The sequence below is a fragment of the Ursus americanus genome, chromosome 21 (genome assembly GCF_024610735.1).
Source record: "Ursus americanus isolate L20-20 chromosome 21, mUrsAme1.1.p, whole genome shotgun sequence".
In the NCBI taxonomy this organism is placed as follows: domain Eukaryota; kingdom Metazoa; phylum Chordata; class Mammalia; order Carnivora; family Ursidae; genus Ursus; species Ursus americanus.
Genome location: NC_142147.1, coordinates 27961583 through 27974337, shown reverse-complemented (window position 1 = coordinate 27974337; position 12755 = coordinate 27961583). Strand labels below are relative to the sequence as shown.

Sequence of the window (12755 nt, the reverse complement as noted above, 5' to 3'; positions counted from 1 at the left end):
GATCAGAATTGTTGATTCCAGTTCACTCGGAGGGGATTGCTTTCGGTGTCGCCAGATGATTCCAAGGTCCCGCCACTGGCGTCTAGCACACGCTTAGCACTTGCTTGACCACTTCACTGTTTCGTGTGTTCAAGACTTGGGTGTGAGTCCTCCTAACCTTCAGAAGGAGGAAGGGAGGCTTTCCGTCTGCAGCCACGCCACCGTGTGGAGGGTGGTGTAATGCCTGTGTCTGCTGAACCTCGGTGTCCAGATTCTGTCTCACACTCTGGTGACACAGATACAAACGGTTTCATGTACCATGTTTATCCTGTGTGATGGCAAATACACACATCCAATCACTAGATATGAAGACCATTTCACAAGTAGACACAGCCAGGGTAATGAACACAGCTGTTTATTCATTTACAAACCTAGTAGCGTGAAAAGAACGTGTTGATCAAAATCCGGCTTGATAGAAATACAGAGCACGATGTTACTACCGCCTTTGCGGAATCAGAAACGCTGGTCACTCTGGGTGCCTAAGGCCACCAGGGCTCCTGAGAAAGATCCCATGCCCTAGAGTGCCTCAAACGTCCTCAGGACCTCATGCTGTCGCTACCCAGGGACAGAAAGGGGCTGAGCGAACTGCACACTTACAAAGGTAAATAAGGAGTTACAGCCCTGTACAATAATTACGATGGCATTTCCCGCATCCCAAGAGTAGACCCGAGAGTGAAGTGTGAACTGTGCTGCTAGAAACCCCTTGACTGAAACAAGCTGCAGAAAGGCATTTGATCTGGGGACGGGAGGCTCTTGGGGGGAGGATGGGAACCCTCAGGATGAGTAGAGTTGCTTTGTTTTTCTCCTTCCTCTCTACACCCACCATGGGACCTTCTGGGGTAAGGCACGAGAACCCGGCTTGGAGAAGACAGGTGCTCCCAGCTCCAGTTGCTGGCGTGCAAAGGAAATCCTGACACAGATCTTTTGAAACAGATGGTAAAAATACCCTCCCCACCCCTTGTAATTTCTGTCCTTGACAGACAGAAAACCAACTATCAAATCCAAATATCATGAGAATAAAGTCCTACGAGGACATGTGTAATTGTGCACGGGATGCTCTGCCCTGTGAAGTATCGTACAAGAAATCACTTCCACCTTTCACGGACAAGGAGAAGCCAAAAAAGATAAAAATATTCAGTCCTCTTGAAGAATAGTGCAGTTGGTGGGTATGAGAGCCTACAAAGTACAAGAATCAACGTGGACAATAAAAGGAGGCTTAGGACTCTGCGGAGACAAACAGCAGTGATGGTTGAGGGAAGCAGGGATTAATCTGTATAGCTTGTTCACCACTCGCTGCATGTCCACAGAATGGAACCAACACCTTAACTATCACTTGACTTGACCCACCGTTTCCTACAGGCAGCTAGGTTTCTCCCAAATTCATAAGCCTGCCAATGGCATAGGTCAAACTGCTCATCAAGGAAGCTTGTGAAGGTTTTCTCCGCAGACTGCCGCGTCTGGCCATCGGCAAAGACTTCCCCAGGAATACACCTCAGATGAGTTAGTCTATTTCCTCTTCTTTTGGGGCAGTCAGGTGACCCCAAGCCCTCGGCCATTAGCCAAAATATTAAAGTATTTCTTTAGCACAGAAGCCCAGAATGTCTTCACGTTCACGTATCAGACTAGCCAGAGATGGAGTTTCTGTCCTCAAGCAGCCCGAACTCATCTGCCCCTTACCTGTGTGTCAACTGGCCCGTCAGTGGGGTAGCAAGTATGCAGCTTGTGGGCTGGCGTGGTGCCACAGGGGTCCCCGGAGCTTTCTTGCCACTCCGTAATGGAAGAAGCCCTGTCTTTCTTGGGCACTGCCGAATCCCATCGCCCAGCGCGCGCCTGGCCATGAGGAAACAAGATTGGCTTGTGTGGTGCTGGGGGCCTAAATTCAAGGAACGGGAAATGAGAGTGTGTGTGGCGCAACCTGTAGGGGCCGCTGTACCCTCAGAACGCTCTCCATTCAAAGAACTAGTGACTGGACGACGTGCCAAGCAGGGCTGCCTAAGACTGAGGTTCTGTCGAGAGACGGCAGGGCTTGCAATTGGCGGCAAAGGCAGTCAACCAACACAGGGCCCCGTGACAGTAAGGGAGGGCTGGACTGGGCCTTCTCAGAAGATGGACTGAACGAGTCCATTTTCTCCGGCCCAGACAAGCCAGGAAGGCGCAGAGTGACATCCGGCCCAGAGCTCAGGGCTTCTAAATCCCGTCTCCGAGGTCAGGCCGGGCCGGCGGACCGCATTTCACTGGAGCTCCCCTACAGTGTCGCCCCGGAGGAGCCGAGCACCTGCAAGTCCAAACGCCCTTTCGCGCCCTGGACCAGAGCGGCTTTGAGCCGCGACCCACTCGGGGACGGAAGTGGGAACGCGCCTGGAAGGCTGAGCGAAGCGCCGCGCTCCCCACAGCACAGAAGGGCGAGCGGCCCACCGCCGACATCCCGGCTCCACCTGCAGAGGTCAACCGGGTCGGCGGCCCGCATTCCAAGACCGCCCCGACCACCGCGGCCGACGCCCAGACACCCGGGGCGGGGCCTCGCGAGACCCAAACAAGCCCCACGTGGCAGGGGCGGGGCCGCCGCGGGGACGTCACGGCGAGCGCGTGCGCGGTAGCGATCTCGCGCCGGCGTACCCTTGTGGGGGCCGTAAAGCGCGGAAGGTCGCGGTCCTCGGCTTTCCCCGGAACTTTTTATTCCGTCTGCCCCGCCCCTTTCCCTTACCCATTCCCCCGGTTCTGGCGCTAGGTCTCCCCCCCCCACCGCCCGCAACTGTTGTGGCTGCTGACGCCGGGGTGCTGCTGACCGCGGAGCCCGCGGGGGCCCGGGAGGTAAGGAAGACAGCTGCGGGGCCGCTCGGGCTTCCGCTCCGCGCGCGTCCCAGCGTCCCCCCCCCCCTTTCCGCTTTGGTCTCCCTCGGGGGTAGTCCCGGCCGCCCCTCGTTTCGCGTCGCTTGCGCGAGGGTATTCGCCTCGGGGCTTCGGATGCCCGGGCCGAGAGGGGTCCGCCTCATCTCTCAGCCTGTCCGCGGCTGCGCCCGGTCCGGCCGAGGTGGTCCGGGCGTCGGAGACCCGTGCCCGGCTGCCCCGGGGCCTGCGCGCCGGCTCCTCAGGGGGCGTCCGCGGCTCAGCCCGAAGTCCAGAGCGGCCGGGGTGACCTCGCTTCCGGCTCCCGGCCTCGGGCTTGCACGGCCCCTAGCGCGGGTGAGGCCGGTCTCGCCCGGTCTTCCTCCTCCACTGCGGGTGCAGTTGCTTTCCCGCCTGGAGCCGTGCGGTCCGCCTGTGCTTCACTAACTTGGAAGACTGCTGCAGAGTGCGGCAGCCAAGTTGCCGGGAAAAGCGTAGGCCCAGGGCAGTGAGCCGTCTTCGTGATGTGTGACCACTCGGGACCGATGTGAAGGACACGGAGATTAGATTCGGGCATCTTCAAGTGCATTTTGCGGGTGTGTGTAAGCGTGACGTACGGGGCTGCGGAGGGGAGCCGGGCCACGGGGCACACCTGGCCAGCGCTTAGCGATTTGTAGTAGTTTCTTAAACTTGCGTGATCACCTGGTGGCACTTGTTGAGAATTACACACCCTGGCCCCGCGGGATCCTGTTGACTCTCCAGAGGCGGAGCTTCGGAGCCTGGGATGGAAATGTGCTGGGTGGCTCTTGGGCTGAGGCAGGTGTGGGAAATGTTGTTAATCATCTCCACTCACCAGACTTCCTTGTCCCCAGCGGCCCGTTTGTACACGCGCTGTGACCATACAGAGGAACAGCTCAGAGGGACTTGGAGCTGCCCTCTTGCCCTTGTTGGTGGAAACAGATGTGAGCGTACCTAGTCCCAATATTGAGGTTGCTTGGCAGGTATTTTTCTTCTTAGCAGAAAAATATCGTAGGGTCAGCTTGGTTTTTAAAAAATATATAATTTATTGTAGGGGCGCCTGGCTTAGTGAGTCGGAAGAGCATGTGACTCTTGATCACGAGTTCCAGCCCCAGTGGGGTGTAGAGATTATTTAGATAAAACTTAAGATACCTAGATACACACACACACAGTTTATTTTAAATCCTTTTCTTTCTTTGTTTTTGACCTCTTCAGTTTCTTCTCTACTGACTTGCCCTCCTCTGCGATCAAGCTTTGCCTGGGTTTTGCTGCCAAACCTACTTGGATACTCTGGTGCCTTCCTTTCCTTCTTTGTTTGCATCCACCTTAAATCCCTTTTTGCCCTCACCACTTCAGTGACTCTTTGAAGGTCACAAAGTCACAAATCCTTTTCTTGGTTCTTACCGCTTACCGCTGCCCTACGTTTTTCTTTTTTTTTAATCACCCCAGGTTTTTAACATTGTTTATTCCATCTTGAACCTCTTCTGTTATTATGTGTCTTCTGCTACGTTTGCAATTCCTTTTATCCTGCCAGGGGATGTGCCTTGTGGTTCTGTCCTCACAGCTACCCTTTCTTTACTCATCTGATGTTGTTTGAAAGGTAGCAGGGAGTAAAAGATTCTAGGGTAGACTCTCTGGGGCCAGCCTGGCAGGGCTTGACTCCTGGCTCTGCCACTCACCGGCATTAGAGAAGCTGGGATGAGTTACTTCTCTGGGCCTCAGCGTCCTCAAGTGTAGAAAAGAAATTTTAGCTATCTACCTTACAGGGTTGTGAGGCTTAAGTCAGTTGTACACCTAAAGCAGCATCTGGCAGATTGTAACTGCCTATGAAAATATTACCATTTTCTTTTTTAAAATTGTTTCACGTGATTGAGATATCCCCTCAAATCTGAGGGCCAAATCTGAGGGCCTCACTTGAGCCTTGAGATCTCAGGGTCCTCGTTGAACTTTTCCCCCTCTCATTTGCTCTCTATTCTCATCCATTCAGCAGCGCATATTTCCTAGCTGCCTACCCTGAACGCTGGGAAAATCATGATCAAGGTATATAATCGGTGTCAGCTCCCAGAGAGCTCCATCATGACAGGAGACTAAAAAGTACCACTTACTGAGTGCTGCTGAGGTGCCAGCTGCCATGTGTTTCCTTTTTGTCTGATTGTTTGTAGCAACCGTGTGAGGTGGGTAGTCCTAGCTCACCTGATGGGTGAGGAGCCCAAAGCACAGAGACGGAATAACGTGCTGAAGGGCATAGAGCTAACGAGAGGCGCGGGGAGGTTTTCACACCCACAGCTGTCTGCCTCTCTCGAAAGCCTTCATGCTCAGCTGGGTTGTTGTGCTGCTTCCCTGATTGGCGAACAGATGTGACACAGTCCGGGAAGCCCTGTGCCGGGAGACGTGCAGGGTGTGATGGGAGAACATAGAAGAGTCACCTGACCCAGGGTTGGGGGAGAGGGGGTCTGATGTCAAAGAGGCTGAGAGCTGAGGCGATTACCTTTGTTGGGGGGTTGGGCGGAGTGGTTAGAGGAACAGTGTGCCCAGGTCCCGGAGGTTTCAGAATCCCGTCCTGTTTGAGGCATGAATTACAAGTAGTTCAGTCTGGCTGCAGAGGACGAGACCCGAGATACGCAATGAGCAGGTAGTGAAGGGTCTTGCACTTCCCGTGAAGAAGATTGCCTTTTCCTGAGGACAGCAGAAAGTCATGGATGAGTTTAAAGCGGGGGTGTGAGACAAGCTTTTCACTTGAGCGGAGTGGCTCAGAGGCCGGTGTCAGGACTGCCGGATGTGGGGAGACCGGTGTGCAGAAGGCCCGTCAGGAAGCTCTGCAGTAATGTGAGCAAGGGTGGCGGCCTGGACTCAGGTCCCTGCGTGGGGATGGGGAGAGGGGATCCATCTGAGGGAAGTGTAGCTTGTGGAGGCGTTAGTCCTTGCCGGTTGGCTGCGTAGAGGAGATGAGAAAGGGAGGAACCCAGCGTAACGCCCAGGGGTCCCGTATGTGCTGTCAGTGGGGGACCCAGCAGTGGAGCAGGTTTGGAGAGTGAGGAGGACGGGTTTCCCTGTTGGGTGTGCCCAGTTTGCCGTACGGGAGCCCAGGTGGACACGGCCGTTGTTCCGCTAGAGGTGCAGATGAAAGGTCGGGGCCGCTGTGGGGTGGGCCATCCGTCGCGGTAGGCAGCGAAATCCCCCTGGAGAGGCGCGGGCCGAGGGGAGAAGCCGCCCCCGGGGCGCCGTGAGAGACGCGGACCGAGAAGGACGGGCAGGGGAGAGAAGCCAGCGAAGCCGTGGCCGGGGTAGTAGGAGTCAGAATAACACCGGGAAAGAGGGCGTGAGTAGCAGGAGCGATGGGCGATATGAAGTGCTGTGGAGGATGTGAGGTGGCGCCGGGGTCCCCGGAAGTTGGCAACGTGAGCCTTCTTGGTGAGAGCAGCGTTCCTGGCTTGGCGGGACAGAAGCCCAGCCGCGTTGGGTTCGGGACAGACTGGAAACGGGGAAAAGGGACAGGTCATGTAGGAAGCCCTCTCCTGAAGGTATTTGTCGAGTGGAAAGGCAGGTTGTGAGATCACACGGAGAGTCAGTTCTGGCTTGACCGCCGGCAGACTCTGCAGTCACTGAGGAATAAGGAAAGGAGGACACAGGACAGGCGGTGGCACTCAGGTGGACAGCAGGGCAGCACATTGGGGCTGCTTATATGGAATGATGGGAAATCGTCGTTTTTTAAAATTTTATTTGCTTGAGAGAGAGGAAGAGAGAGAGAGAGCACCTGTGAGTGGGGGAAGGGGTAGAGGGGGAGAGAGAATCCCGATGTGGGGCTCGATCCCCCGACACCGAGACCATGACCTGCGCCGAAGCCAAGAGTCGGACGCTCGACCAACTGAGCCACCCAGGCGCCCTGATGGGAAATCATAATTTCCTCCTATGTTTGTGTTTTTTGCCAAGACCATATTCTTTATAATTTAGAATTTTTAAAATGAAAAATCGCTACTCGAAGACAGTTACGGAGCTTTTGTTCCATTTCTTCAGTGGGTTGGGAGGACTTGAACGTATGAAAACGCTGAGGGTCAGGGGGGAGCACCGAAGGTACGTGGCAGAGGAGCTGGGTTCATGGAGCTGAGTTCCCGGGAAGGAGGGAGAGGGATCCGGGGCACTTGGTGCGGGGATGACCTTTTGACGCTCTGAGGGAAGGAGAGATGGCTGTAGGTGCAAGTGGGGTTATTGGTGGAGTTTCAGGGGATGAGATGAGACGGGTTATCTGCTTTGAAGGAAGAGAGGAGGTGGGGTCCGAGGTTGGGAGAAGAGCAGTGTTGTGGGTTCAGAACCCGAGTGTGGACAGACATCTGCCTGTGTCTGAACCCGCCGTGGCCCCGGGGCTGGGGAGAGAGTGCCTGGCACCTGAGCCGCGAAGGAACTAGGCCTTTTCAAGTCTGAGCCAGCGGTAAGAGTTCTGAAGGGAGGAGGAGATGCTCACCCTCCCTCCTGGTGGCGAGCTCAGAAGAAGGCGGCTGGCCATGTGGCGGTGGCCGTTCCCTCGGAAGAGCTGCATCTCCACGGAGACCGAAGTGAGAGCGTACTGGCAAGGGGCCTGGTGCTTAACTTTGGAAAGGATGTTCTGGAGGGCAAGGTGGAGAGATCTGGAGGGGAGGACAGCAGAGACGGGGAGGGGGGACAGAAATCGGTCCTGTGGGGACGAGGTTGCAGGAAGAAGCTTCTGACCATTGGACAGGGACCGAGGGTGTGAGGCCTGGTGACGACCGCGAGGTGGCTGAGTAATCAGCCCTGCTTGGATGGGATTTGTCTTGGGACGCGGTGTAGGACTGCTCGGTCTGCGTTCTGAGATCCTGTGTGATGGACGGGCACCCACACCTTGGCCTTGGACGAGTTGGGCTATTTGGGGCCTGCCGTGGGTCCCGGGCTGGTAGTGGCATGCTGCCGGGTGTACCGTCTGCTGGGGCTGTCCTCTGAAGTCCCCCCTCTCCCCACGCTCGGTGACCCTGCCGTCTCCCGGCAAGTCTGTGTGCGGTTTCCTGAACGTCGAACAGGCCTCTGCTTTGCCGGGAGAGTAATTCTCCCTGGTGGCCCGATCCCATACCCTTTCCCTTCTCTGCCTTATGATGGTGGTTGTCTCATAGACACGTGTGCTTGGTCACAGCCTGTGACACCCGAGGGTGCGGGATAAGCCCACCTGGACTAACCCGCCCCTGTTTCCGGGAAGAGGCCTGCTGGACCTTGAGTCTCCCTCTCCAGCCCGTGGCCTGTGCAGACACGGGGCACGCCGTCCCTCACTGCGGCTTTGGGTCCTCTCTCTCTCTTCTCTTTCAGGATCTCATTCTTTGTCACCACCTGTCCTTCCGGACCCACCTCTTTCCCGGCCCTTCCTGCCACCAGTGAAACAGTCTCCACGGCCCACGCCTTTATAGACGGAGAACCCTGCTCTGTCCCCTGTTCTTTTCTTGCTGCTGGCTGGTTTTCCTGCTCCCTTCAGAGCAGAATGTGAAGGAGCAGTCTGCATTCCCTCATCTCCTCGCTTGGAGCTTGCTCTGGTCCAGATTTCATCCCGAGCACTCCCCTGGGAATGTTCTTTTTGGGGACACCAAGGCCTCTGTTGTCAAGTCCCAGCGGACCCTTCACCGTCCTGCTGCACCCCCGGGCACCCTCCGTAGTGAACCGCTTCTTGAAACCCTTTCCTCTCTTGGCTTCTGTGACAGCGATGCCTGGTTCTCTTTCTGCCTCGCCACGGCTCCTTCTCTGTTTCTTGAACCACTTCCGTTTGTCTGGATGCTCTGTCAGTCTGCCCAGCACTCTGTCCTCTGTCCAGGACTTTCTTTCTCTTCCCAAGCTGTACCTGCTGGGGAGCCTCAGGGTTCTTCTTGTTCCTCAGCACGCCGGCTCCCCAGGTACCCCGTGTGTTCCCCTAGCTTCAGGCCTGGATGTCTCGCTGCTGCTTGGCCTTTTCCCATGGGTGCCCGCTAGGCGTCTCGCACCTAACCCCTCAGAGTGGAATGTTTGCTTGTCTGCGCACCCGCGTCTGTGCCCCTTCGCAGCCTCGCTCTCACTCACTCTCCTTCCAGAGCCGCCTCCCTCCCCATCCCTAGCCCTTCACACTGTAGCTTAACCCAGAAACTCTGCCATCATTCTTATTTCTCCCCTTGCCCCATTTTAACATCCCGTTTGTTGGCAAGTAAGTTCTGTCCTTTCACCTCCAGAACAATCCTGTCGTGGGTCTGACTCCACTGCCACCATCCTGGTCTAAGCCCCCATGCCCTCCCTCTAGGACTATGCTGTAGCTTCCTAGCCCTGTTTTTCCCCTCGTCCTCCAGTCCACTCCCTGCCGTGGAGCCTGACTGATCTTGGAAAAGCATTATCAGATCATTTCATTCCCTGCTTTAGTATTTTCCTTTGCCCTCGGAGCGGAATCCCAGCTCATCACGATGGCATCCGCGCGCTGTGTGTCATTGCTTTCTGCCTGCCTCTCCAGCCTCGTCTTGGGTCCTCTCCGCCTCACTCATCGTGCTGTGGGCACACTGGCCTCCCTTCTGTGCTCGGACTGCTCAAGGTCTGCCTCCCCTCAGGGCCCTTGCATGTGCTTGTGCCTCTGTCTGGAAGACGCATCCAGCTGATTCCTGGTCACCATTGGGTCTCTTTTCCAATGTCACCTTCTTCCTGACCATCCTATTTTACATATGCCTTCAGTTATGCCAGCACATTGGCCTTGTTCCTTGTTTTATCTGTGTATGGGCCGCCCCCACCAGAGGCACCCTCGCACACACTCAAACCCCACTCACTCTCTGTGTCTCTAATGAAAGTTGCATAAAGGCAAGGACCTCCTCCTTGCTGTCCCCTGCTGTCTCTGTAGCTGGCAAGGTGTCTGGAACTGCGCAGGGCCTCAGACGTTGGCCGAAAGCACGATTAGCGTTCGTTGTTGCCTCCTCTCCCTCTCTCAGTAATCCTGTGCACTGGGTGCAGTGGGATGAAGTCTGCTTGCTTTCTCTGTCCAGTGTGAATGTCGGGGATCTCCGCCTAGCCGAGTGAGAGGACACCTCCGAGCTGCTGACAGACGTGATGTTTTACCGGCTGCTGTCGGTGGCCCGAAGACAGAGGACCGGCCGAGGATGGCAGAACTGGTCGTCGGGGAGGAGCAGCGCGTCGGCTGCCGAGGCGCATTCTGTCGCCCTGCCGGCCCAGGCGCAGGTGGTCATCTGTGGTGGTGGAATCATGGGCACATCCGTGGCCTATCACCTCTCCAAGATGGGGTGGAAGGATATTGTTCTTTTGGAGCAGGGCAGGTAAGGACCAGACGGCACACGGCTTGGGGCTGCGTTGCACCCACTGTGTGGGCTCCCCCTCATCCCCTCTCCTCCCGGTAATATCGTCCCGCCAGTAGCTACCCTGACTGGCACTAAGTAGCAGGAGAACCACAGAAAAGGCAACATCTTCTGTACGCAGTTTCACGATGCGCACTGCCCGTGTTTTCTGGCTCGGAGAGAGGTGGCCGACTCCAGCGCACCGAGTCTCTAGAGAGGGTGCGTTTCATTTCGGGGTCACGGCACACCTCACCATCTTGTCCTCTTCGTTGTAGTGGCAACATCAGCCCTGTGGCTCAAGGGCTTCCTCTGGGAGCCGAGATGAAATTGGCTACACCCTTCCTGCCTGATCTGTTTCTTTTCTTCATTGAACTCACGTACTTGAGAGCAGTGGTAGATTTCTAGAACAAACGTGAAGGTAGTGCAGCGGTCCCCTATGCCTCACACCTGTGTGCACCTAGGAGGAACACCTTAGGTTGGGATCGCCGTTAAACGTAATGGATCCGTGTGGATACCTGCCACTAGCTGAAGCTCATGCTTTGTTCAAGTTGTTTCACTTTTCCCCTAATGTCCCTTTTCTGTTCTATTGCCTACCAGAAATTGGATGACCTTTAACACGTCTGTTGTATTTATTTCTGAATAGGCAATACATTTACACGATTCAGATTGAAAATTGTAAAAGAGTGTACAGGGAAAAGTCTGCCTCCCACCCCTGACTTCTAGCTGGAAGTTTCCCTCGCTGGAGGCAAGTTAAGTTCCTTGTGTATCGTTCCAGATACTCCCCACGTATATGAGCCAATCTGTATCGGTCAGTTTGTATGTGTGTACCTGGGTATTCGTTCATTATTTTTTTCTCTCTTTTTTTATACAAGTTAGTAGCGTATCTTAAACAGTGTCCCTCCCCTTGCTTTCTTCATTAGGATTGTCCCATATTGTTGCGTAAAATTTGCTTTCTCTCGTTCCTTTTTTTATGGCTGTGTAGAGTATCCCATCGTAGAGGGGCACTCCAGACCGTTCAGTCCCGCTCTTGTCGGTGAATATGTAGGTTGCTTCCAATCTTTTGATATGCCAGACGATGCCGTCATGAGGATCTTTGAACTAGTTGCCCTCACAGACGTCGAAGTCTGCCTAATAGCACTTTGGATGCATCCCGCAGGCTGGCTGCTGGCTCTACGAGGTTCTGTGCCGGCATCCTGAGCACCGCCAGGCACTTGACCATTGAGCAGAAGATGGCGGACTATTCCAACAAACTCTACCACCAGTTAGAGCAAGAAACGGGGATCCAGACAGGTAAGCAGGTAATTTGCCGTTTCCTGGTCTGCCTGTGCCCCAGACTCTGGTGCTCCGTACCGTGTGCAGCCCGACGCTACGTCGGCCTGCGGATTTGGTAGTCAGGGCTTGAGTCTCAGTCTGGGCTCTGCCACTCGCCAGGGTCTTACCTTGGGCAAGGCTGTCAGCGTGCTGGGCTCTCTCCCTTTTCCCCACCCAGCAGTCGAGGGGATTCCGACCTTACCCCAGATCCTTTCCAGAGCCTGTCGCTCTCAGGGTAGGAAAGTCTTCCTGGGCCATTTCCTCTTATCTCCCTCACTGAAGTCTAGTAAGTGGCCACACCTGGCTCCTGAATGAAGAAGCAGAGGACATACTTCAGTTTAGGTGCTTGATGGTGAAATTGTGGTTGACCCGCTGCATTTCACCAGTTGCTCTGAAGGCCGTTTCTGACTAAAAAGCTTAAACGTAGGTTACCCCTTATGTGTGTCAGCAAGGGAAGAGAACCCGGGGAATCGTGAGCTGAGTGCGACCGGAGCAAGTAGAAGGGGAGGCCGAGCCACGGGCTGGTCCCGCACGACCACAGGTTAGAAGCGTGTCTGTCAGCGTGTCGTCAGCTGACGGATCAGCCGGAAGCCCGGGGTGAGCCTCGCGTCGTGGCTGAAGAAACCGTCTGGTGGCCACGGGAATCATCCTGGGGGAGTAGCGGGGCCTAGGGATGAAATTCATCCGTAGGACGCGGGCATCCGTCAGGGTTGCTCTTCTGAAGACCTGCATAATTCAGATCACAGATAATTCCAGACTAATCCTGACAGGGTTGGTAGCTTGCTCTGTTCGCCAGCTGAGCGGCCCTGCTGGGGGGATCACAGCGTAAGCACAGCGGATGGTTTCCTTTGCTGGCCGACTCAGCCCTTATGTGACCCATGACACAGTTTTCGTTGGGAAGGTGAGATTTGAATTATTAGAAATTTTGATGACAGACTAAGGTTTTATAGCATTTCCCTTTCGCAGGATTCCTACTCTGGTGAAGTGTCACCTTGTCTGTAAATCCTAGAGCAAGACTGAACGTCTGGGCACTAGGATTGGGTAGATGTGTGAGTGGAGAGAGGAGGTGCCAGGAGAGGAGCTAGAGGAGGGAAGGAAGAGGCCGCCTGCCCTCGAGCACGTTCGCGGGGGTCCCGGGCTGGCCTCGCCCTGGTCCCCGCCCAGGAGCTGCGCCTGACTCCCCCACGGTGTTCTCAGACTTGGCCAGGCTTCCTTTTGAGAGGCGAGGACTCTGAGGGAAGACAGTAAGAAGAGTTCCTGCTGCCTCAC

The 12755-nt window shown here is 55.5% G+C and overlaps 2 protein-coding genes across 10 annotated transcripts in view; one reads left to right on the top strand and one right to left on the bottom strand.

Moving 5' to 3' along the window:
* Positions 1–6584: 6584 nt before the first annotated feature.
* Positions 6585–12755, bottom strand: part of LOC123778679 (pyruvate dehydrogenase phosphatase regulatory subunit, mitochondrial-like) — a 44445-nt gene continuing 38274 nt past the window's right edge. The window contains exon 5 of one of the 2 annotated variants that reach the window (XR_015728067.1): positions 6585–12212. The gene's annotated coding sequence lies outside the window, so the exon portion shown is untranslated. The remainder of the gene's footprint in view (positions 12213–12755) is intronic. The other variant, XR_015728068.1, reaches the window with a different exon arrangement.
* LOC123778678 (pyruvate dehydrogenase phosphatase regulatory subunit, mitochondrial) overlaps positions 9934–12755 on the top strand; it is a 36450-nt gene continuing 33628 nt past the window's right edge. For all 8 annotated transcript variants that reach the window (XR_015728066.1, XR_015728064.1, XR_015728065.1 and 5 more), the window contains exons 1-2: positions 9934–10157; positions 11332–11465. Coding sequence is in view for 2 of the 8 variants with exons in the window: in XM_045776223.2 (XP_045632179.1) it covers positions 9934–10157; positions 11332–11465 (358 nt within the window). In the remaining 6 variants the exon portion in view is untranslated. The remainder of the gene's footprint in view (positions 10158–11331; positions 11466–12755) is intronic.